The sequence below is a fragment of the Chinchilla lanigera genome, unplaced genomic scaffold (genome assembly GCF_000276665.1).
Source record: "Chinchilla lanigera isolate Chin_1 unplaced genomic scaffold, ChiLan1.0 scaffold00084, whole genome shotgun sequence".
NCBI lineage: Eukaryota > Metazoa > Chordata > Mammalia > Rodentia > Chinchillidae > Chinchilla > Chinchilla lanigera.
In genome coordinates, this window is record NW_004955485.1 from 6,924,290 (window position 1) to 6,948,055 (window position 23,766).

General features: G+C 59.2%; 1 protein-coding gene across 1 annotated transcript in view; it reads left to right on the plus strand.

Moving 5' to 3' along the window:
- Positions 1-23,766, plus strand: part of Sh3pxd2a (SH3 and PX domains 2A) — a gene marked incomplete at its 5' end in the record, with an annotated part of 196,155 nt that overhangs the window by 112,433 nt on the left and 59,956 nt on the right. Inside the window, 1 exon segment of the mRNA XM_005403799.2 lies at positions 13,185-13,213. Within this exon segment, the coding sequence (XP_005403856.1) occupies positions 13,185-13,213 (29 nt within the window).

Here is a 23,766-nt window from a genome sequence, read left to right on the forward strand (position 1 = left end):
AGTGCAGACAGATACAGGGCCGCTGGTTCTGGGACACCCGGAAGCTGGGCCCCTTCCCACAGCCACAGCCGGGCTCAGTTGTCACCCAGAGAATCATAAATCAGGAGTGCATGCAGATGGCTTCAGGCCGCCCGGCCCAAGCTGCCACAGGGAGGCCGTTTTGGTGGATGGAGCTTGGAGGTGTAAGAATCGGGAAGTTTTTCTTTTTCACAAACAGCCTTACTGGTGTGTGATTTGCGTGATTAAAATTCACTTGTTTTGAGTGTGCACCTGATTCAGTGATCATTAGTACATTTATAGTTGTGTAGCCATCACCACCGTCCGATTTCAGAAAACTCCTACCGCCTTGGAAGGATCCCAAAGAGAGGTTTTCAATTTTTTTTCCCAGTACTTGGGACTAAAGCTCTCGGGCCTTTGCACGGAGCTGCATTGAAGTCAGCCTTTCGGTTCTCCTTGCCTCAGGCTCCCGGAGTGCTGGGTTAGGTGCCTCCCCACCTGCCCAGCTAGGTTTTCTGTTCCTCCCAAACACCAGTGTAGCAGAGCCCATAGCACCCCTTTCCCTGCTGCTGTCTGAGAACATGAAGTGTGTGTCCCCAGGGACTGGGTCCCTGTCCACCCACTGGCTGCCTGCATTACCGGACCCTTCCGGAGTTTCAGCTGCTGCTCTGGCCCCTGTTCCAGTTGCTCCGTAGCCCAGGATCAAGGTCTGTCCGGCCTTCCCTGTGCATCGCGGAGGTGGGCTGACCATGGAACAGGGCTGAGGGTGGGAGGGACTCACTTCAGCAGGCCTCTTCCCTGCCTATTGAGCTGAGTGGCCCAGCTGGGTGCTCACCTTGCAGTCTGTACCCGCCCCTTGGTAGCTGGGCTTTCTGAGTCATGGGAAGATCCCACTTCAAATGCAAGGCTGCCTTCTTGCCAGGCTTCCTGAGAGGCCAGTAGGTACAAGCAACAGACCGAGGGGCCAAGCCACAACGAAGCCCCACCTGTACCCGGGGCAAGATGCAGGTGTCCCAGCAGCCCAGCTATTTAGCAGAAGGTGCAGAAGGAGCTGGTTATCAGCTTGGCTTCTTACAATCATTTTTCCCTCTTGGAATGCTCCTGGGAAGTTAAGACGGGTGGGTGGCCTTGGAGTCACAGGTGTAGCTTCGCATCCTGGCTCTGCCCCTTGCCAGCTGTGTGTCAGGCAGGGCACTTTTCCACTCGAGCCTGAACTCTCCACTTACCCTCACTTAGGCCTGCCGCCCCCACTTCCACCCCCACCACACACACACACACACACACACACACACACACACACACACACACGGCCTTCTCAGTGGTGGCACACACCACAGATGCAGTCAAGCAGTTCAACATCTGGCTTCCCTGAGAGGTGGCAGCCGCCCTGAGAGCCCGCATGGCCTCCGCTTGGGTCTTATCACATCCCTTGTGCTAGCGACACAGTCGGTGCCCAGTGGACCGTGGCGGAAGTTCTCTGAGTCTCATGTTTCTGAGGCACATCAGAGGGACCAAAGGGGTGGTGCTGTCGGCCTGTAAGGTCCAGCAAGCTGATGCGCTCTCGTGTCTATTAGACTCACCAGCGTGGCACTCTTCTAAGCCAGCTGTGTGCTTGCAGTTGAAGTGGTATAGCTATTTCCTCCAAATTGCAGATGGAGCCACTGAGGCACAGAGAGGTCACGTGACTTGCAAAGCCAGTAGGTGGCGAAGATGAGCTCCCAGCCGTGGAGCCTCAGCCCGGCTCTCCCTGTCCCGCTGCTCTGGCGTGAGTGCTGAGCATGTGGTGGTGTGCGGCTTTAGGACAGGGAGCCATTGCTGTTCTGCCGCAGAACGCTCACTGCCTGGCTGGCAGCTCCGTGGACTCGGAGTTCCCGGGAGGCGGGAGTGGGGGTTCCCCTAGTCCCAGCCTCAGAACCAGAGTGCCCTGGGCATCGCCCGGCCAGCGTCTCAGGCCGTGCTCCCAGCCAGGAGCAGGTGTGCCCTAGGTTTGGAGGCTTAAAGTCCAGTGCTTTTTTGGCTCCCAAAACTTTCTCAGCTGATTTCTAGCTCATTTAGATTTGTAGAACCTGCGGGCTGGGGGTGTCCCCACTACTAGCGCATAGGAAGGTACCTGGAGGCCCAGGGTGGCCCTGCCAGTGGACAGGGAGGGGCTGTCCTCTGCCCGGTTGGGAGCAGGAGGCGGTGCCCTTGAGTCTGACTGCAGGAGGCAAAGGCAGGCTCCAACCCGCGAAGGATGGGTGAAGCCGTGAAAGCCTCAGGGCGAAGGTCGGCAGATGACTGGCCTGGCCTGGCCCCGGCCCAAACAGGAAGAGGCGCCCGCGGACCTGCCTCCTGGGTCAGGGCCCTCCGGAAACTTCGCTGCTGGTAGGACACGCTGGGCACTGCACTGGTTCTGCTGGCTGAGGATCTTATCGGGCGGCTGGGAGACACTTTGTGATGCCTGAGACAAAAATAATTCCAGGAGAGGGGAGATAGTAATTCTCCAAGCTTCCAGAAGCCAACGTGGAGATAAGGATTGGAGCTCGGGGTTTATTTACCAGGCCCTGGGGAGGGAGGGTGGAAGGGAAGCAGAGGGAGGACGGCCAGAAGCTGCTCTCAACAGCGGGCTCCTGCAGGGCTCTGCGGACCGGCCCTTGCTTCCAGCCACGTGCCCAGAGGCAGGGCGAGGAGCACGGTGGCGGCTCATGCTCCTGCCTCCCGTGCCACACGGCAGCTGGGAAGCTTTCCAGAAAGCCCAAGGAGCCGAATGCTGATGGGTTCCCACTGTGCGCGGGGTGACTTCCGAGAGCCCCTGGTGGCCTGCGCCTGGGGAGGCCTGGCCCCCGCCTCCCACCCTTCCTCCTCCAGGTCCTGCTGCAGCCCTGCCTTTGGGGAAGGGGCTCCCTGAGGGTGGGGAGGGCAGCTCGGTGGTGACTGCCCACCCCGCACCCCTGGGGGCCCTCAGGGCCTTGTCCAAGGCAGCAGAAGCTCGGAAGGCTTTATTTGGCAGAGGAGGGAGGCCAGGGCCCAGGCTCCGGAGTCTGCAGTGGGCGTGCCAGTGAAAGGCTGTTTCACTGTAGTTGCAGATAGGGGACCTCCAGAACAGGAACGCAGGTGGAGGGGGGACAGGAAGGTAACACCCCTCCTGAAGCCGCTGTGTGCAGACCCGTGTGCAGCCTGGGAGAGCTGCCACTTCCCGGGCCACACTGCCTGTTGAGATAGGGCTTCGGCTAGGAGCCAGGTCTTGTGCCCCCGTCCTAGGCTGGCCCAGTTTGGGTCCATCCCAGGCTCCTCTGTATGCCTCCTCCTGCTCAGGGAGGCAGCTGTCTGGCCATCAGGACGCCTCCACGCTGCCCGGGGCCCAGGCTGGCCTGGAGCCTCCTGGAGCTCCCCAGGCGCCCAGGCTGTTGGCGGAGAGCCCCTCTGGCCGGCACTTGGAGGGCCGCAGTGCGGAGCGTGACAGCCGCCTGGCCTTTGTGGAGCACCCTCATTCAGCCCGCCTGTCGGCCGGGCGGCGAGGCCTCCCGCTGGCCGTCACTCCTACAGCCTCGGATGGCTCCGTGAGGGCCCGGCCCCTGTGGCCCCTTAGCCTGATATGCTTGGATTCCCGAGGGCTATGAGAGCAATCAGAACAGCCATTCCCATGGGGCCGGGGGTCCCCAGGCCTGCACCCCCAGAGCTTTGGTCTTGGCCAGAGTGGCTTCACCCCACGGAGCCAGGCTTTCTTCATCACTGGTGCAGGAGCCCAGCTTTGGCCCCACGGCAGCCAGCCAGGCCAGGTCCCTGTGCTTCCCGAGCCGCTCCTCCAGCAGAACCCCCCCGCCTTCCTGGCCGCCCCGCTGCACCCTCCTTCGGCCCACCAGGGAGTCTTAGATCCCCAGGGAGCCCCCCAGATCCGCCACCAGGCCTGGGGTAGGGGTGAGGGCGAGGGTGGAGATGGCGGAGATGGCTTTCATGTCCGGCCACTGACCCTTGCTGGGACGCTTGCTGGGCACAGGTTACATGAGAGGCGCTAACTGGCCATATCCCTGTGACCCCGTGAGGGTGTCCTGTTGGTCAGTGTCCACTTTGCCAGTGGACACAGAGACCCTAAACATTGTCTAGTAGAGCTGGGACTTATTTTCTGTTTTTTTTTTTCCTTACGGGGCAGCATTTGCTTTGTTGCCTTTGGTGCCGGGGAGAAAAGCGGGACCTGGCACGTGCTGTACTGATCCTCTGCCACCGAGCCACAGCCCAGTCCAGGGCGGGGACTTGAACACACTTGAGTCCAGCAGCCCAGTAGCCAGAGCGCCAGGCTGGAGCCATCGATCAGACTGCACAGTCCCAGAAATGGCCACTCACGGGCCTGGGGTGGGGCTGAGTGGAAGGGAAGGGCGCAGGGAATCACTAGCCACTGTGGCCCTTCCACTTTAAACTTAAAGGGGGGCGTTATTTGTTGGTTTGGGGTTTGTTGGTGCTGGCCTCCACTCGTGCTAAGCCCGTCCTCTACCCGAGTGACCTTGAGGGCTTTTGAGTCTCACTGAGGTCTGCCGCTCGAGTCATGCTGGCCATACTTTGAGTGCTCAGCGGCCACTGTTGCTGGTGGAGACCGTTTTCATCATCCGCAGACCAAAACACACCAGCTAGGGCGCCGCCGGGGGTCACGGAAGGACTGGGACCCTCAGTGCCGCCGGGACCAGAACTTCAGTGTGCTTGCTGGTAGAGGAGTCCCCACAGGCTGGGCCTGGAAGGTGTAAACCAGAGAGGTCAGGTAGGTGCCTGCAGGGGTCAAAAACAGCCTACCCTGGGCGCATAGCCGCCCGCCACTAGCTGTGTGATTCCAGGCAAGTTATCTAACCTCTCTGAGCCTCATCTGTGAAATGGGCAAAAGTACCTGCCTCAGAGGCTGTAGAACAGCTACCACCAGCCCTGGCACGCCGGGTGCTCGGTATTTGGGCTTTTGTGATGCAGGGTCCAGGAAGCCTGGGAGGTGCAGGGTGCGCTCATTGTCAAAGGCGACTGGGAGAGCTCCAGGAGCCGGGCCTCCGGGCAGTGCGGTGCCAAGGTGCCTGGGACAGCCTGGGGCCTGCTGAGCTCCAAGGACTGTTTCTCTCAGAGGCCAAGGCAGGAACAAATCCAGCTGACCAAGGCTGGAGAGTTAGGGGCCCATAGCTCAGGAGCCTGGCCCAGCGGTGGGGCGCTGGTGTCGTCTGTCTCTCACTCACAGCCCAGGCACACCTCTGCGGACGGGGCTGGCGCATCAGCCACAGACACAGCTGCCACGCCGTGCTGTGTCCAGGGCACAGTCTTCTACGCGAGTGTCACTAGCAGGTTTCTCCCGTGCTGCTTCTGCTTGCAGTCCAGCCCCAGCTGCGCACTCTGCTCCCCATGTTTCGGGGCCTCTGTGGGGTCTCCTGGCTCCCCGCTCCCCGGACACATGCACACGTTCCACTCTTGTTCCTGCTCTGCACTGAGGCTCATCCCCTCCCTCCACCCTGGGTCTCCTTCCTGCCTCGGCTCCAACTCCCTAACTGCCCCCCACCTCCTCCAGGTAGGGTTCCCAGTCACCCCAGGTCACGCTGCGCTCCCCAGCCAGGGAATCCCTATGGGGATAGCCTTCTGACTGGGCTTTGGGGCGTGTCACCCGAAGAGATTCCTATATGTTCTTTTCTGGGGTGTTTCTTATCTCTCCAATGCGATGATGTGCTTCTGAGGTGGAGCGGTGTCTGCCGCCCTCTTGCTTCAGGCCCTGTACCTAAGGCATGCAGGAGGGTGGACAGAAGATGGGTGGATGGATGGGTGATGGGTGGGTGGGTGGATGGGTGGATGGATGGATGGATGGATGGATGATGGACCGATGAATGGGTGATGGATAATGGATGGAGGAGTGATTGATGGATGGTGGATTGAGGAGAGATGGACGATGGATAGATGGAGGATAGATGCAGGAACAAACAAAGGGAAGGACATAAGGAAGCTCTGCAAACATAAAAGCTCTGCTTGCCCTTCTCTCTGAGAACGTCATAATTGAGTCTTACTGCAACATTTTGTCGCCAGCTCTTGGGTAGGTCTTGGCAGGTAGCCCCAGCAGTCCAAGGAGGCCGTCAAAGTTGGAAGCAGGATCTCAGGGAGCCTGAGGGGAAACTCAGCGCTGCAGGCCAGGAGGCTGAATTGGTAGTCCCTGCCCCACTTCCCACTCTGGGAAATCAGCTTGGTGTTTTATCACCACTGTCTGCGCAGGACTCCGTGGAACGCACATGGTGGGAATCCAGGCTGCTTGTCTCGTGCCCAGTGACTTAACACAGTGCCTTCCCGTGAGGGTGGCCAGTCAGCACTTTGCACACGGCAAATCCAGCCCCTCCGTGAACCAGGCTGTTGCGCCGGGCTCCTTCCCAGGTACAGATGGGGCTCTAGGAGCTTTGCAGTTACCTCACTTGATCCACACAACAGGCCCATAAGGTCGGAACAGAGAGGCTGCGTAACCTGCACCCACCCATTCGCCCTCTAACTCTGCCCGAGGCCGATCACAGTAGGGCCTATCCCTAAGCCAGAGACTTAGGCTTTGCCGAAGCGGAGGACACATCAGAGAAGACAGACAGACAGCCCTTTGTCCTTTCGCTGTGGGTGGAAGGCAGCAGAGATCCTCCGGGAACACAAGAGGCAGGCAAAATCCCCAGGGAGTTTCTGGGTTGTGACGGCCATAGCATTTAGCCTGTCTGGGACACAGGCTGGAGGATCCAAGACCCCTTCTCTCCCCGGGGACTCAGCACTTGCTCCCAGGGCAGGAATCTGGCCTCTCTGGCCGGTCCACACGGTCACAATGGGGCTCATTCTCAGCCCCCTGGACAACACAGGCACTGGGGATAAAGGGCGGATTCTTGTGGACACTGAGTGCAGCAGTTTAGATCAGGCACACATGGGGCAAAGGACAGCATTCAGCTCCCTCTTCTGCCCGGCCTGGAGGTCACTGCCTCTGGAGACCATTCCCGCAAAGGCTCTGAAAAGCCAGAACAAAAACCCAGCTGCGGCTAAGCGGGGTGGGAAAATCCCCAGCGCCCTCCAGGCCTCGGCTGACCCAGAGCGCCTCCCACTTGGCTCTGGCAGAACACGCTCGCCTCGCTGGGTGGGGTCCAGGGGCTCAGAATCTCACAGCAGCCGTGTGGGGTGTTTGGAGCAGCCTCCTTTTAGGGATGGGGAAACTGAGGCCGAGAGAACTTGACAGTATGTTTAAAACTTTTCTGCCATAGGAAGAAATAAATTCCACAATTCTGAAACCCAATACAGACAGACCCACAGACAGGCAGTGAGCAGACGTTTGAGTCGAAAGTTTCACGGAACAACTGACTCCCTTATGATGACTGACTCCCTGAATATTTCGTTTGTTTTTTCCAGTACTGGGGATTGAACCCAGGGAATACCAAGCTACTTTCCCAGGCTTGTTTTGGCAGGTGGTCCAGCAATGGGGCTTTTGAGACAGGGCCTTGCTAAGTTGAGCAGGCTACCCTCGAACTTGTAATCCTTCTGTCTCAGCTTCCATGCCCAGCAAGTCTATCTATCTTTTAAAAATGTTTATCTGGGCCCACAGAATTAATCTCAGAATTCACTAGTAGGTCATGGCCTGTCATTGGAAAAGCACTAGGTTCTGATAAGCACAATAGCATATTCCTATAATCTCAGCTTCTCAGGAGGCTGAGACAGGAGGGTCACAAGTTTGAGGCCAGATGAGACAACTTTGTAAGACCCTGCCTCAAAACTTAGAGAAGATTAAAAGGGCTAGGGGTGTAGTTCAGCAGGAGAGTGCTTGTATAGCATGTGCAAGGCCCTGGTTTCAACCCTCATACTGCAAAAAGAAACGGAAAGTGTCGCTGTAGTTTGAAGTGGTTTCCCAGGGCCTCCAGCCACTAAAGGCGGAGCAGAGGCCAGAACCTGGGTCTGCGGACATTCAGCCTGGCCAGTGCTGCTCCTGCCTCCCAGCGGTTTACCTCCTCCCCAAACCTCCCTTGAGCTGGCTCTGACCACATCACCCCCTGATTCTGAAACCTGGATCTTGCAGCTGGACATCAAAGCTCTGCCCCCTCCCCCAGGCTGCCCACCTGCTCCCCTCTTCCCCTATGGCCTCGCACCGCTGGGAGCTGCTGGTTCCTCTTTTTGAAGCTTTCCCAGGCCCACCCCTCTCTCGGGATCCAAACCCCCTCATCTTTCAGGGCTCTCTGTCCCCCAGGGAGCCACCTGCATGCCCGTGACCCCACCCACCCAGCCAGCTGCTTTTCTCTGCCCTTGGTGGCATATCCCCACCCCTGTAACTTTTAGCATAGATTGCCTCAGAAGGTTAGCTTCCGCTTTGGGAGGCTGAGGCAGGAGGATCACAAGTTTAAGCCCAGCCCGGTCAACTTAATGACTGAGCAAGATCTTGTTTCACAATAAAAAATAGAAAGGGGAGTGAGGGTAGGAGGGTGGACATGGAGCTCCCTGCAAAGGCCTTGAGCTCAACCCCAAACACACACACAAAAAAGGCAAAAAAAGGTAACTTCCTCATTGTATGTCGAGAGGAATGTTGTTTCCCCAGCTGTACCCCAAACTTGCAGGCCCAGAGCGAGTGTGTCACCTTCTCCTGTGCCTGCCTGAACGGTAGCCCACTGCAGGATTCTGTGGCCCAGAGCATCACAGTGAACCACCAGGTCACTCCCTGGGCGGCTCAGGCTACCCCAGCTCCCCTAGTCTAGGCAGTGCTTCCGTGCCCAGAGACGCTTGGCTGTCAAGGTGACCCCCAGTCAGACATCTGGCACCCCGCCAGCTGTGAGGGCTGTTCCCAGCAGTAGCAGGACTGTGGACGGGCACCCGGGCCGCATGGCCAATGTCAGCCAGCAGACAGGAGGGTGAGGACAGCAGGCTGGAAGCCCGTGCGCCCTCCTCTGCCAAGGCTGTCAGCCGGTGAGCTCTGTCAACCTCGGCGGCCGGCTGGCGCGGCTGAGCTCCCTTCCCTGCTCCCTCCACGCCTCACCTAGAGCCTGCCTCAGCCAGCTGCAGGGAGCCTTCCCTTTGCAGCTGAGCCCTCGCACGGCTCCTGGGGAGCACTGTAGGTCAGCTTTGTCACGCTGGCCTCAGGAGCCCGCCCCGCTTAGCCTCCTCCCTCCTCGGTGGTTAACACCTGCTCTGCAGACCTCCGACCACCGAAGGCCAGAGGCGGCAGATTTTGTCCTTTCGTTCTTTTTGCTGTGCTGAGGATCAAACCCAGGGCCTCACGTATGCAGGGCAAATACGTCTACCACTAAGCCACGCCACCACCTGCTGAATGCTGGGATCACTCGAGGGAGGGTGAGGGGGTCAAGTGCAAGCACAGGTGTCCAGCGCATGAATTAAATGCCTTTCCTCACCTCCCTCCGGCCTCTCCCTCTTTGCTGTCTCCAACGCCAGCCGCCTCAGGAGAATGTCCGGGAAAGGAGCACATCATGTCTCGCCAAGGGAAATGAGAAGAGGAAAAAAAAAACCAAAAAGACGCCCTTCTGGGTGTGTTTGTATGAAACAGGCCGACTCTGTGGGAGCATAAATGTTCTCATAGCCGAGCATTGCAGTGCATACACGCCGCTAGTGCCAGCTCCTCAGAAGGCTGAGGCGGGAGGATCACTTGAGCTCAGGAGTTCAGGACCAGCCTGGGGAGCAGAGTGAAACACCAGCCCCCCATATATCCCCTGACCCCCACATACACCCCCACCCCGTCTCAACAACAGGCTTTCCTGCTGCTCAGCGCTGGGCAGAGACCTGTGGTTGTCTGGTGTTTGCGAGAGCCCCAAGCTGAAAACAGGGCTGGGCTCACCCAACCCGGTCCACAGCATCTGCCAGTGTTGTGGTGAGGGCCGAGGAAGAGGCCATTCCTTGAGCTGCAGGGACTCCGCCGTGTCTACGTTTAAGCAAGCCTTTGCCAGCTAGGTAGGACTGAGGGTGGCAGAGGGTCCAGAGCAACACCAGACAGTCAGGGCCAGGCGCCCCTTTCCGCGCTGTCCTCCCACAGGTAGGGTGGGGGCTCAGGTCACATCCACAGCTAACGGCCAAGCTCCGAACTGCGGGCTGGCTGTCCGCACGCGGAGGCAGTGCATCCCCGCAGGAGGAAGGGCCAAGGGGTGAGATTCAGCACAGGTGGCACCTGGGGCCTTGTGTAGACAGGGCAGGGTGCCAGGCGGCAGAAACTCTGCCCTCCGGACCTGTGGACCCCGGGGGCCTCTGCTGCTTGCTGCAGCTTGACCCCTGTAGTCTGTGTCCCTGCTTTCCTGGCACGGTTGGTCACTGTGCTGTGGCTTAGTCAGCCCTGGGCCAGCTGCAGAGAAGGCTAAATGGCCTGGCAGGAGCCCTCAGGACGCAGCCTGGGAGGCCTTTTCAATCACACTGGCCTCTGGCGTCCCTGGGGAGGATGCTGGCCCAGCCCCCCTTCCCGGGGCTCCCAGGGAGACAGTGATTCAGCAGCAAGTCGGAAGCAGGCTAGACGGAGACCGACAGCAGCAGAGTCCCTGGCAGGGCTGTCAGCACCAGCTCGGGGCAAGACCTGGAGCAGGGAGAGGACATGCAGAGAGGAGCGGGACCCCAGCAGAGGCCAGGGGGAAGCTGGGGTGCCTGAGGCGGGGGCCCTCTCTTACCCCCATGCTCTGGGATGTGAAGAGTGGGCGGGGCGGCGGGGGGTCCCAACCACTGGATACCTAAGCTGCTTCTCAGCACATTCAGCAACTAAAAATACAGAATGGCTTTGCTAAAAGGTGCCCGGCTGGAAACCTCTACGAGATTTCCTATTAAGGCAGCGCCTGCTCGGGCTGGAGGCCAGAGACCTGGAGAAGGATCCCTGCTCCTGCCGTGCCCACGTTCAGCCCCACACTGGCTGCCTCCACCCCAGGCCCCATGTGCTTGTCTCACCCAGGGCTCTGCCCTCCATGCCTGTACCCCTGCTCGGGGCTGGTGGGCCCTGCGGGTCTGCCCAGTCCCAGCCCACCCACTCTCCGTGGGAGCCTGGAAGGAGGTGCCCCGCCTCCTCAGCACCTGACGGGAGGGGCGGCAGCCGGGGCTGCATGGAAGCTCTCTGGCCCAGCGAGCCTGCTGTTCTTGTGAGCGGGGTGTTTCCGAAGGTGGCTCTGCCGGAGGAGGTTATGCAACACTCCAGAGCCGGAGGGAAGCCTTCTGGCGCTGCAGACCGTGCAGTGGGTTGGGGTGGGGCCCAGGCTGAAGTTTTACCCAGCTTTTTAGATGATTCCATGCACCGCCAGACTGGGAATCACTGACACGGTGCCTCACACGGAGGCACTGGAGACGTGTGAACTAGGTCCCCGCCCACTCCTGAGCCGCGGTGCGCCCCGTCGCACGCTAATGACCCGCTTGCCGCCCCTTGGGGCTGCGGCCGCGTCCAAGAATCCTCGGCAGCCGACAGCTGCACGGAGGCCGGGAGAAGGTGGCCGTCAGTCTGGGAGCCGCACGGGGATAGTCACGGGCCCGGGGCTGCCCCTCCCGCTCCAGTGGAAGAGCGGGACGGGGCGGGCGGCTCTGCTTCCCTGCCCAACGCAGTGAAGAAGCTCGGGAAGTGAAACCCTTCGGGAGATGAAAAAGGAGCGTGGTGGGCGGGGTACAGTAATGGGCAGTAATAAGAGCCGCCGGGTAATAATCCGCCCCTGCCAGCTGGGAGTCCGTGCCTGCCTGAGCTTCCAGTGGGCACTGCCAGACAGGTGGAGCCACAGTCTGCCCAGGCTCCCTTCTGCCTCAGGAAGGTGGCAGTGGGGGTCCTCCCTTCTCCCCAACTGCTCTTAGAGGCATTGGTTTGAACAGATTCTCCTCCTGCACCTTCATTCCCACCAGTAGGCTCTAAATCAGATTGGGTGGTTTTGGGGAGCGGCTGCACCTCTGTTTCCTCATCTGTACAATGGGAGTGATGGGACCTTCAGTGGGGTGGCTGGAGGAGAGAAGGAGGCACAGCACACTGAGAGGCCCTCAGACAGGAGGGGCACATCAGAAACGCAGCCCCCTGGGCTTGCTCCGGCATTCTGATTGAGGCGGCTCCACACCTCAACTTCGGGGAGGCGAGAGGGGGCACCCCGGCTGTGCAGGTGAATTTCCTTGCAACACTTCAGTGGACCCCACTACCCTTAGACCTCCAGAATCGAGGTCTCAGGGTCTCCACAAGGCAGATGTTCTCCCCCAAGCTCCCGGGGGTCTCTGCTCTGAGTGGCCTGCTGCCCCTTCTCTGGGACACCTCCCTTTGCAGCAGGCAGATCTAGCTGGCTAGTTCGCTTGCTTGGACCAAAGATGGGCAGCAACTGGCATTTTCTCCGGGCCCCAGGGACCATGGAGGGCGTTTCCTCCGGTCTCTAGATAGTTCCCCGGCAGTGGAAACTGCAGAACTTGAGCTCCTGCAGCCTGTGAGGAGCCGGCTCTCCTGCCCAGGCCCGGGAGGAGGAGCTGAGGGGATGGAGAGCAGGGCGGGCTTTGGGAACTCTGCCTCTCCTGGGCTGGGCAGGGCAGGGCAGGGCAGGGCAGGGCAGGGCAGGTCCTGGAGGCTGGAGAGGGTTAAGTGCCTAGGGTCACCCAACAGCTGTTGTCAGGGATAGGATTTGAACCCGGTGTCACATCTTCATAAACTCAACCCCTTCTATCACGGGGTGGGGGCTCCCAATAACCTCTGCAGGGTGCTGTGCCCCACTCCCGTGAACGCCCTGACTCCCAGCCTTAGCCTGCTCAGCAAGGGTCCAAGTGGCGTTCACCCATCGCCTGTGCCAGGCCCAGGGGAAGGGGCTGCAAGCCGCCCGGGGAGGGGCACACTTTAATCAGAGGCTCACAGATATGTAGTTACGGGGGTGGCTGGGGTGTCACGGAAGGCACTCAGCAGGTGACATTTCCGTGACTTACACTGAGTGGGCTGTGCAATGCCGAGAATTGGGAGGTGGGATGCTCCGGGGCTGGGAGCTGCTGCGGCACGGGTCGGGGCCTCCGTTTCCCTGTTTGCCAAGTGCAATCCCGAGTCGCGGGAGTGGGGAGGGGCGGAAGGGTGGGCCTACGCTGGTGGGCGGGCCGCCGGGCTGGGCCGGAGGGCGGGTGGGCGGGGGGGGGGCCGGCCGGGCTGCGCGGAGGCAGCGCAGTGCCTGCGGCTGCGGAGAGCGCGGCGCCCCGGGCGCTGGCGTCACGTGAGCCGCAGCCGGAGGCCCGCAGCCCGCGCCTCGCCTGGCCCTAACCATGTCTGTCTGCTGTTGCTTCTTTTTCAGGGACTATGGCAGTTCCAAGAGGAAATCAGGTAAGGGCGCCTCCGGGCGTGTTTCTGCCCACCCTTCCGCTAGGTGCATGTTCTTCGGCTTGGGGGGACTTTTGGGGGGTCCTTGCGGGGTCCTGCAACCACCTTCTGCCGAGCCCCTCGGGCTCCTGTGTGGGAGTGGAGGCAGGTGCATGGGGAGTGTGTTGAGGGGCCCGCAGCGTGGGCAGCCGGATCCTCTCCCCGGGGTGCGGTCGCCTCCCGGGCACCGCTGGCCTCTCGCGAACCTCCCCGCGGTGCGGTGCGGTGCGGTGCGGCGCGGCGCGGGCGGGGTGTTGGGTTAACCGGATTGGAGAGGGGTCGCCCTTGAGTGGCTTGAATTTCTAGCGCTACCCCCGGACCTTCCTCCCTCCCTCCCCCATCTCTGAGCCAGCTCCTTCTGCAGGGTGGGGGCCGTGCCGTGGGCTGGGCGCGTGGGGGGACAAGTGCCCGCGCGCGCGCTGAGTTTGCGAAGCCCAGAGGGTGGGCGAAGCTTCGGAGTCCTGGTCCGGGCCCTGGCCGCTGGGGTCAGAGGGGCCTCACCACGCAGACGCTTGCTGGGGGCAGGGCTCAGCGGGGCGGGGGCGGGTCCTTAGGAGTTAGGGCTGTGCGTGCGGTGCAGGGGCGGGGGTGGCTAGCGGGCCTGTGTCAGTGCGTGGGTTGCATTTGTCTGCCCGCAGCTCCCCCTGGGCGCGTGGGAAGTGGTTCGAGAGTGCAAGCGTCTTGGCCTGCAGACCTGGGGATTGCCCGGGGCGGATGGAATTGGAGATGTCGCAGGGTGTGTGTGTGTAGGGTTCCGTGTGTTGTGTGCACAAGTGCAGTACTTGCTCGCCTGCTTATGGGGGACGAGGAGGGTCGCGTCCTGGTGTGTGTTGGGGGACTTCATGGCCCGCGCAACAGTGGTGTGCTGAGGGTGGGTGGCTCGCTTGGGTCGTGGGTGGGGTGTGCAGCAGAGTGTTGGGGTGTATGGCTGTGGGCTGCAGCCTGTGTGCAGGGGTGCTTGTGCACCTAGTGAGGGGAGAGGGTTTGCCCGGCTCGCCCCATTAACTTGCCCAGGGTCTCAGAGGCAGTGTGCTAGTTGAGCCTGAGCTCAGATCCCTCCTCCCTGTGGCCGTGTGCAAGTTTCTTAATCTCTGTACTGCAGTTTCCTCGTTCCTCAAACGAAGGTAACTGTGCTCATCCACGTAAAAGTCTGAGTTAGTGCGGCATTGCCCCAGCTCGCGTGACAACGACAGAAGCATCGGCTGTGCCTCCCCGTCATCGCTGTCATTTGTTCTCTGCAGCCCCGGGGCCTGTACCTGGCTCAGCTGCCACCATGCTCTCTTCTGTGTGACCTTAGACAAATTTCTCTTCTACTTCCGGCCTCAGTTTCTCCCTCTGAAGACAAGGTCCTTAGCTTCGCGCCCTAGGTTCCCTGACTCCGCCCTGGCTGCCTCCCCCCGGAAGGCCTCTGCAGTCCCTCTGCCTTCAGCAGAGGGAGAAATTTAATTTACATTGGCAAGCTTATGATAATGGCCACTTAGTGTCCTGGTTAGAAGTGCCAGCTCTGGGAGCCAGGCAGCAGGAGGTTAGAGTCTGGCTTCTTTCCTCTGTGACCTGGTGCAGGTTTCTGACCTCTGTGTCCCCGGCGCCTCTCCGCCTCTCCTGTAAATCAGGGATAATATTTATACCTGCCTTTTGAGGGTTAACTTTTTTTTTTTTCCTGATGGTTTATTTTATATCTGTTGATTTGAATGGGTCATGGTGCCCAGATATTTGGTCAAGCCTAATTCTGGATGTTTCTGTGAAGATGTTTTGTAGATGAGGTTAACATTTATTTACTTACTTATTTTGGTTGTTTGAGGCAGGGTCTCCATAGGTAGTTCAGGCCGGCTTTGAACTCAAAGTGATCCTCCTGCCTCAGCCTCCCAAGTGGCGCGGTAGCACACACCTGGCCTTACAGGTGTGTGCTACCATCCCTGGCAAGATTAATATTTAAATCAGCGGATGAGGAGTTCTGCCAGCAGCCTGCCTTTGGGCTCCTCTGCAGCTTCCCAGGCTCCTGCCTGCCAGCCTCCCCCACCAGTTTGGACTTACCAAGCCTCTATAGTCATGTGAGCCAATTCCTAAAATAAATCTCCTTTCCTCTATGTCTGCGTACATCTTGTCAGTCGTTTCTCTGGAGAGCCCTGACTAGCGCCTACCTTACCTGGTGGTAATGAAGACTAGATCAGTAATACCGTGAGCAAGCTTAGACACTGCCCACAACCTACAAGGTTCCCTCGAAGTACCAGCTACTTACTCCTTAATGAGCATCTACTGTGTGCTCATTAAATGCCTGTACATGTTTCTTTACTTCTGCTGCTCGGAGCCGCATTGCATGGCAGGTGGTGAGATTCCCATTTTACAAATGAAAACCAGGGGCTTAGAGGGGTAGCACATGATTCCCCACAGCCCTGGATCAGGTACAGAATGAAGTGCGTGTTTAGGGCTCTGCCTGCTAGGTCGCTCCAGCCAGGGACATTTGAACAGAGAGCACAGATGCTATTCCTGGCCTGCGTCTCTCACAGTGTAGTCTGCAAGCCTCAGCTCCTCCTTGGAGCACAGAGCCTCGGCCTCCCCAGTAGCAGGGACTGAGGCTGTCACTTCTCCCAGCTCAAGCTTTTCCTCCTCTTCCTCCTCCTTTTCCCAGGTACTGGGGAGTGGACCCAGGGCCCTTACACCGAACTACATCTCCAGCCCTTTTTATTTTGCAACAGGGTGTTGCTAAGTCTACTAAGTTGCCCAGGCTGGCCTTGAACTTCTGATCCTCCCGTCTCAGCCTCCCAGAATGCTGGGATTACAGACGTGAGCCACCATGCCTGGCTTGAAGCTTAGAACTTCGGAAGCAAGGCTTGGGCAAGGCCAGCTCAGCGGAGGAGGAGTTGTTCAGCAGTTTCCAGCTTCACAGAACAGACAGGACCACTGACCTTGACCATGGCGGCAGCGTGGCCTCGCGTTTATCTGCAGTCCTTCCCTCCTCCTCACCTCCTGCCTCCCAGCATCTTCCCTCTCTCAGGACTGGGACCATCTACCTGTTCCTCAAGCCCAACATCAGGAAGGCATTCCCTTTTTTAACTTTTTTTTTTGAGACAGTGTTCGGCTGTGCCGTTCAGGCAGGCCTTGAACACACTGTAACCCAGGCTGGCCTCAAACAGCAATCCTCCTGCCTCAGCCTCCCAAGTGCTGGGATTACAGACATGCGCTACCACACCCGGTTCATTCCTTTTTTTTAAGAAGTCATTCTTGACTTGAAACTTCCAACTTGACTTCCAGATCTGCCTGTTCTACCAGCCTCCACCATCACACCTGTTAGAAACCCCTTCCTGTCTCCCGGAAGACCCCAGCTTCCAGCCGGGTTTCTGGGCTTCCACCCTACCCGCCATTCTCCGCACCACCACTAGAGGCACTCTTAGAGCAAGACCAAACAGTTGGTTTAAATTCCCCAGGGACTTCCCGTACCACCCGGAACATGCCCTTCCTTCTGGTTTCAGAGCCTGGTGTAGCTTCTTCACCTGCACTGTATCCCTATCCCTATCCTGTATCCCTATCCTGTCCCAGCCCTAACACACATTCCCACCTGGCGCGTTCTGCTTGGCCTCATGGCCACCCTCTGTTCCTTGGGCCCGTCAAGCTTGCTCCCCTCTGCAACCAGGGTGCTTGCTGTTCCCTCTCCCCAGCATGTCCTTCAGCCTGTCACTTGCTGGGCTCCTGAAGATTGCTGCTCGTCACCTTCTCAGAGGAGCCGGCCCAACCCTCCACTGTCTGGCTGCCCCCTCGTTACCGTATGCGTTTCCGCTTCCTGGCAGTGTCCCTCCGCCAAGAGAGCAGGGAGCTCGGCTCACGGCGTGCAGTGGGCGGGAGCGTGCAGGAGCGTGTGGCTGCCCGCGTGGACCTGGTGGAGATCGGGACAGCGAGGTCGCGCGACTCGAGTTGGGAGGCGTCGTCTGGAAAGAGGAGAAATTCTTCGGGTTTGGGGGCCAAGAGCTAGAGGCGTTGGTATCCCGGAGCGGGCACATCCGTGGGCAGTTCTGAGTGCGGCTTGTGTGCCTCGTGTGCCAGGCCCCGTGCACCGTGTGGAGGTTGCAGGGGTCTCTCTGCCATGGAGGAGCTCACGGTCTGCCTGCTCAGGGACCTGCACTTCCGAGATGGTACTGTTAGATGGAGCTGACCAGACTGACCTGGTGCCCTGGCTCGCGGGGGCCAGGAAGGAGAAAAGGGCGGGGTAGGTTGGGAGGGGTGTGACGAAGCAGCACAGGCTGCATGGGGCTTTGCAGCCCACTGTAGGGATTCCGACGTTCTCAGAATGAAAGAGCAGCCGGCAGAGCATTCTGAGCAGAGGGCAGAACGACCTGGCTCTGGCTGTGGAGTGATTTCTGTGACTGGGGCATGGAGATGCGCCGGGAGGAGAGGTAAGAGACGATGAGGGCTGCAGAGACTGCTGCAGGTGGTGCGGGGGGATGGGGGCTCCTGAGTCATCTGCAGTCGCATGATCCCTGACTGCTCCTTCACACACTTCTCGGTCACCTCCGCTGTTGTGCTGTACCCGGGGTTCAGCTAGAGCGGTGCTGGTGAACCTGTGGCACTTGTGCCCCAGCACACTGTTTATAATCATTGACAGCTCTAAAAGGTTCGCCGTCCCTGAACCAGCAGGAGACAGATTAAGAGAGTTACTGCAAGGTACAGGCTTACTCAATTGCAAGCAGTGCCGGGCAAGCTGAACTCCACGCGGCCCTCATTCCTGCCCTTGAGGCCTGTGAGCTCCCTGGGACAGGCCCACCCAGAGTGGTAGGATCCCTCCCCTTCCTTAAGGTCAACGGATTATGGCTTTAGTCGCAACTACAACAATCAGCAGCACCTGGGTGAGTGGCCGTGGGATTGCTGAGTAGGGACTGTGCCCAGCCAGCTGGCCACATAATGCTGGCCGTTGCAGGAGGAGGGTACCCAGGACTCAGGGAGGGGATGCCTGCAGGGGGCGGTGGTTAGATGTGGCTCCGCCTCCAGGATGGGCGGTGCTGAGAGCCCACTGCGTCTCTTCACACCTGGGCCTCACAGCTCTCTGGCACGCTGCCCGAGGAGCTCTGAGATCACCGCTAGGTGGCGCAGGAAGCCACAGATCCTCTGGGATCTGCGTGGCCCAGTGACTATGGCCAGCTGGGGGCCAGGTGCTGCGTCCTGCCAGGACCCCGTGATGAGCTCCAACTCATTTAAATGCAAGTTGCCCAACAGCATTGCAAGTTTGTCCTCTTAGGCAAGTGTTGATGTTCCTGTGAGGTTCAGTTTACTTTATCCTCCGCCTCTAAAAGCGGTGAGCTCAGCCGGCTTCCATCTCCCTCTCGGAGATCACTAATCAGCGTTATTGGGCCAGCACTGATGTAGCCCCATTGCATGGGGAGCCTCGTTCCTCGGTGTTGAGAGTTTAGGCTTTGGCGTCAGACAGACTAGGCAGGGTTTGCGCCCAGACTGGGCATGGAGCGACTTTGTGATAGTTCTCCTTATTGTGGATGATGGAAGGAGGGGAGAAGTTGGCCTTACCTTTGACCTGAGAGTACAAAGACAGCTGAGGCATTTACGTCTGTTTTGGGAGCCCCAAAGGAGACAGGAGCTGGACAGCCCCTGCTGAGTGTTCTGTTGAGGTATGAACACTGACTCTGGAGCCAGAACGCCTCGTTGCGTGTCCCAGTCATGCCAGCTGTGTGGTTTTGACCAAGTCCTTAGCTTCTCATTGCCTCAGTTTCTTCATCTGTAAAATGGGAGGATGACAGCTCTTCACCAAGTGGGTGGCAGGTTGAAGGAAAGTTGGCACACGTGAGGTTCCTGGCACGGAGGAATGGCCAGGGTTCAGTGGTTTTTCCTGCAACTGAGTGATGGCAGGGAGGTGTCTTCTCTCCAAGGGGACAGAGTACTGGCTCTGGCTCCTGTCCCCTCCAGGATTGCCTCAGAGAGTGTCTTAGTTACTTTTGTCTCATCACTGAAGCAAAATACCTGACACCCAAAATTAAAGGAGGAAAGGTTTATTTAGCTCTCAGTTTGTACAGGTGTCAGTCTGTCATCAGCTGGCTCTAATGTTCATGGCAGCGGAAGATACCAAAAGCAACAAGACAGAGACAAGACTCTTCCTGTCCCTTATATTGTGTGCGAGCTACCTCCCCTAGGGCGGGTGTGGCACGCACACCCTTAATCCCAGCACTGGACCACGAATCAACCACAAGCTCAGGATTCAGCCGCCTCTGAAAATCCCGTCCCCCATGATGGGTGGGGGGACACCCAGACACAAACCATAGCAGACAGGAAAGGGAGAACATCTCCTAATTGCCAGGAAGCCTCGCAATGGCTGGGTGGTTGGGCTTGTCCGATTTTATGGGCCAGAAAAGAGAGGTTAAGGAACTTGCCCAAGGTCAGCCAGCCAGGCAGACACAGGGTCAGATCGGAGGTGTCAGAGCCAAACTTAGTTTCCCCCTGAAGTCTGATCCCTTCGGAGCCAGGGCCTGAGGGATCTGCTGGGCGGTGGCTGTGGGGTCCAGTAGCACTGTCCCTGCCCCAAGATCACCCCCAGAGGTTTCTAGGGGCCCATTGCTCACAGGGAACTCTTGACTGAGTGAAGAGTCCTTTTCAGGGGTGACTAATACGCCCTTTCTCTTTTTATGGGGTTGGTTTTCCATAGTGTGTTTGCTTAAAGCAAGCACAGGCTACTATAAAGTTTGTCTGTCTGGAAAAGCTAGTCCTACCTTCTATAGATGAAGCAACTGAGAGAGGAGCTGTGGCTTGTCCTTGTGCTCTGGGAGGCAGGGCAGCAGCTGGCCTCATGCTGGCCTAGCCCAGGCCCGGGAGTGGTGGAGAGAGAGGAAGCTAAGCGGCGCTGTGAGGCCTGTCCCCCAGGATGAGTGCCCCAGCCTGGCACAGGGCAGAGCCTGCTCCCCACCTCAGGGTGAGGGCTCCAGGAGGCTTTCACTTCTCTTAAGCAATGGTTGGCTCCTGGCCCCTTGGGGCGCCCGGCTCCACGGAGGAGGCAGGAGGCCTGTGACTCAGGGAGCTCTTCGGCCGGAGAGGGCACTGAAGACTGGAATGAGCTGCGGGGTGAGGGAGGGTCCCTGGGCAGCAGGGACAGGCATGAGCGAGGGACAGGCCCAGAGTGAGTGTGGGAAGTTCCGGGAAGGAGAGGCATCACCTGGCGGGAGAAGAAACTAGGGAAGGGAAGGAGATGAGTCGGGAAAGGAAGGCTTGAGAGGAGCAGCCACCTTCCCAAGCACTCCCGGGGCTTCCTTGTCTGCTCCACCCCACACCACAGTGAGAAAGGCCCAGGCTGCGTGGTGAACGTGGCCAGAGTCTTCCTGGCACCCTCCGCTGGCTTGTGCCCAAAGCGAGCGTGTCCTGTGGAGGTACTGGCTTCTGGCGCGGCTCAGTACTTTTCGTGGCTCTGGGTCCTCAGCCTGATGTCACCCCTGCAGCTCAAAGGCGTCTAATTGGAAACGAAAGGACGCTGGTTGGTTTGCCAGCTTCGGCCAGCACATGCGGCAGTCGTGGCATCGAGAAAGGGCATCCGCTCCCGCACGCGGAGGGGCACGTCCTGGAGTCTCAGGAAGGAGGCAGCTAGCTGGTTACCCAGTTTCTCCCGCTGGGAAAGTGGGAAGTTTGGTCAGACGGGAACAGGGGGCGCGAAGGCCTGCAGGCGCTGCAGAATCCTGAGCCTGCTCGTGGAAATGCAGAGCCCCAGGCCCGCCCAGCCCTAGCAGATCCGTCAGCATTTCTGGGGTGACACCGTCTCCTGCATTCTTGACAGTCCCCCCCGCCCCCGGTCCTCTGGGATCCTGAAACCAAGCCAAGGTTACGCTGTGCATGTGGAGGAGTGTCGCGTTCAGGGTAGACCCACAGAGAGGTGGCGAGGAAGTGGGGGCCCCACGGTGGGTGTGCCCCACGGGGCTGCCCTTTGAAGGCGCTTCCCTTTGTCTCCTGACTTTAGGGTGGGCTGCAGGGGCAGGCATGGGCCACTTGTCCCTGAAATGCCAGCCCAGCGCTGGGACCTTGGAGAATGGCCATCTAAGGGGCCTTGCATGAGGTGGGAAGGAGACCCCCAGGTGTGGTCCAGCAAGCAATGCTTCCCACTGCGGCCCTCAGCCCGAAAGCAGTGTGTCCCCCTTCAGCTTTCCTATCACAGACCCGTGACAGCGGAGCCTGCATTTCCAGCATGACACAGTCAACAGAGAAACAAAGATTGGGGCAAACTGCGTTACTTATTGTCTTAGCGCCTTTTCTGACCTCAGTTCACTTTGTTTAGAAACAGAGATGTGGCGTGTGTCACGAGTTGGCCCACGGCCTTTTTTGTGATTGGTCAGTTTGAAATGTGAAGGCCAAAAGAACTTTCCCAAAGTTCCAGGAAAACTTGGAAGCTCGCAGGAGAAAGGTGCCTTTCCCTGCTGCTCTCTGCTCTGCCCCCAGGTCTTGTTGCGACAGGAGGCCCCAGCACTGGCACAAAGGTGGATTTAGTTGTACCGAGAAGCGGGGTCACATGAGGAGTCCCTTCCCATCCCTGTGCTCAGAAGGGGTTGGCACCTGGTCACATCCCTCCCTTTGACGCTGCTCTGGCTCGGAGGTGCAGGGCGTTAGGAGCCCTCTCTGGTCTTTGGGGACTGCTGTCCCTGTTACCCAGGTGTCCCCAGTTCAGCTCTGGACCGCCCGAGGCTCCCTGGGTGTTGGAACAGGCTCAGGGTGGCACATAACCGCTCCTGCAGAAGGGTGAGGTCATTGTACGTCAGCGAGGACGGGCCAGTGACAAACGCCGCACTAAACTGCGTGTACGTTGGCGGCAGCCCCTTGTCCGCGCTCAGATCTGTCAGGGAGGGCTTAGTCTCCCAGCGGCTCTACATCCTTCATTTGTGTCGGATCTGATCACAGCGTTCTGGTTAAGGAGCGCGTCCCCACCTTCCTCCCTGCCTTGGGCCGCTCCTTCTGCTCCCAGCCCGGGCCCAGTGGACACCACCGGCACGCTGTCCTGGTGGACGGGGAGGGCACCCTTGAAGGCCAGATGGATGGGAAGCAAGTTTGTGAGCAGACGCTGGTGCTGCGCCTTGGCATTGCTGGCTCTGGCCAGGGCTGCCTTGTGGATTTGTCTGAGAGCATCGGAGGGTCTCCTGTGTGCTGGGCCTTGGGATCGAGCCCCGGTGACACCAAGAAGGACAAGACGAGGTCTTTGTCGTCCCAGGACTCCCAGTGAGGTGGGAAGGTCACCACCAGTGTTCATCCGGGGTCACAAGGACGACTGGACACAAGTCTCCCTGGGAGGCACACAGGGGCCTCCCGCAGGGGGTTCACTGGGGGCTGTGAGGCAGCCAGCCCAGAGGAGAGAGTGCAAGGACACCTGGCCAGTCACAGTAGCAGCTGTCCTACATCTTCTGAACTGGGCGCTCCCCGTGCCAGCGCCCGCAGCGTGGTGCTGTTGCCTGTGGGCTCAGCAGAATCGTTAGATGGGGTGCAGACAGCTTGCTTGGGGCACCGCCCGCCTCCTCCTCGGCAGGATTGTGCTTCCGGCAGTCCTCTGGGAGACACTGGTCCTCACCTGCGATTCCAGCACAGGGGCCCTTCAGCCCGGTGGGGGCGTAAGGAAGCACCTTTTAGGTATCTGACTGCGACCTCTTCGGGGAAGGAGTCTCCATCCGATGGATCTGCAGTGGTTGATGTTGGAATCGGACTGACAGGACAGACAGGGAGCAGCCCTTTCCTGTCCCGGGGAAGACCAGCGGGGCCTGCAGGCGTGGCCTCACCTTCTCCTGCTCGCCCTTGCTCAGTAAGCCTGATCAGGGCCATCTGCACATGGAGCACAGCCACCCCCGTGGTGGAAGCTCCAAGTTGTGGTGCCAAAGGGTTAAGTGCGTCTTCCCCCAGCCATGTGCTCCTGCGCCTCCCGCGTGCTCCAGACCCTCAGCTGCCACTCTCTGGGCATGGCTCAGTCACGTGAGAGCCAGATGTGGGGATTCCCAGCGGTGATGTGCATACTTGCACAGCGCTGTGTACGTGGCATCCAAGCGCCCAGGGGATTGGTCCAGGCCCTCGCATAGCGGGGGAGGGCGGGGCACAGAGCCCCGGGAGCTCCAGCACACACTGTGGGGGAGTGCTGAGCCTTGCTCCTGCCAGAGGTATAGATAAACAAGTTGTCCCTGCAGACTCCCACTTCCTGTGACATCCGTCTTGCCAGAAGACCGTGTTGGTTGTGAATAATAACACTGAGTGTCATTCTGGGCAAAGTCCTGCTGTGTAGCCCAGGCTGGCCTCAAACTCGCTATGTAGTTCAGCCTGGCCTTGAACTTGCCGTCATCCTGCCTCAGCCTCCTGAGTGCTGAGGTCATAGGTGCACCACCACACCTGGCTCTGGTTGTAGATAATTTTTTAAAAAATCTCTTTGAAATACATACTCTGAAGCAGATGCTTTAGCTAGAAACCTTTCTGAGATACTCTGCTGGGCTTAGGGTCTGCCCGTGAGCCGCTGTCCAGCACGAGACCTGTGTGTGGCTCCGGGGGTAAAGGCTGGACTGGACAGAGGGTGGGGC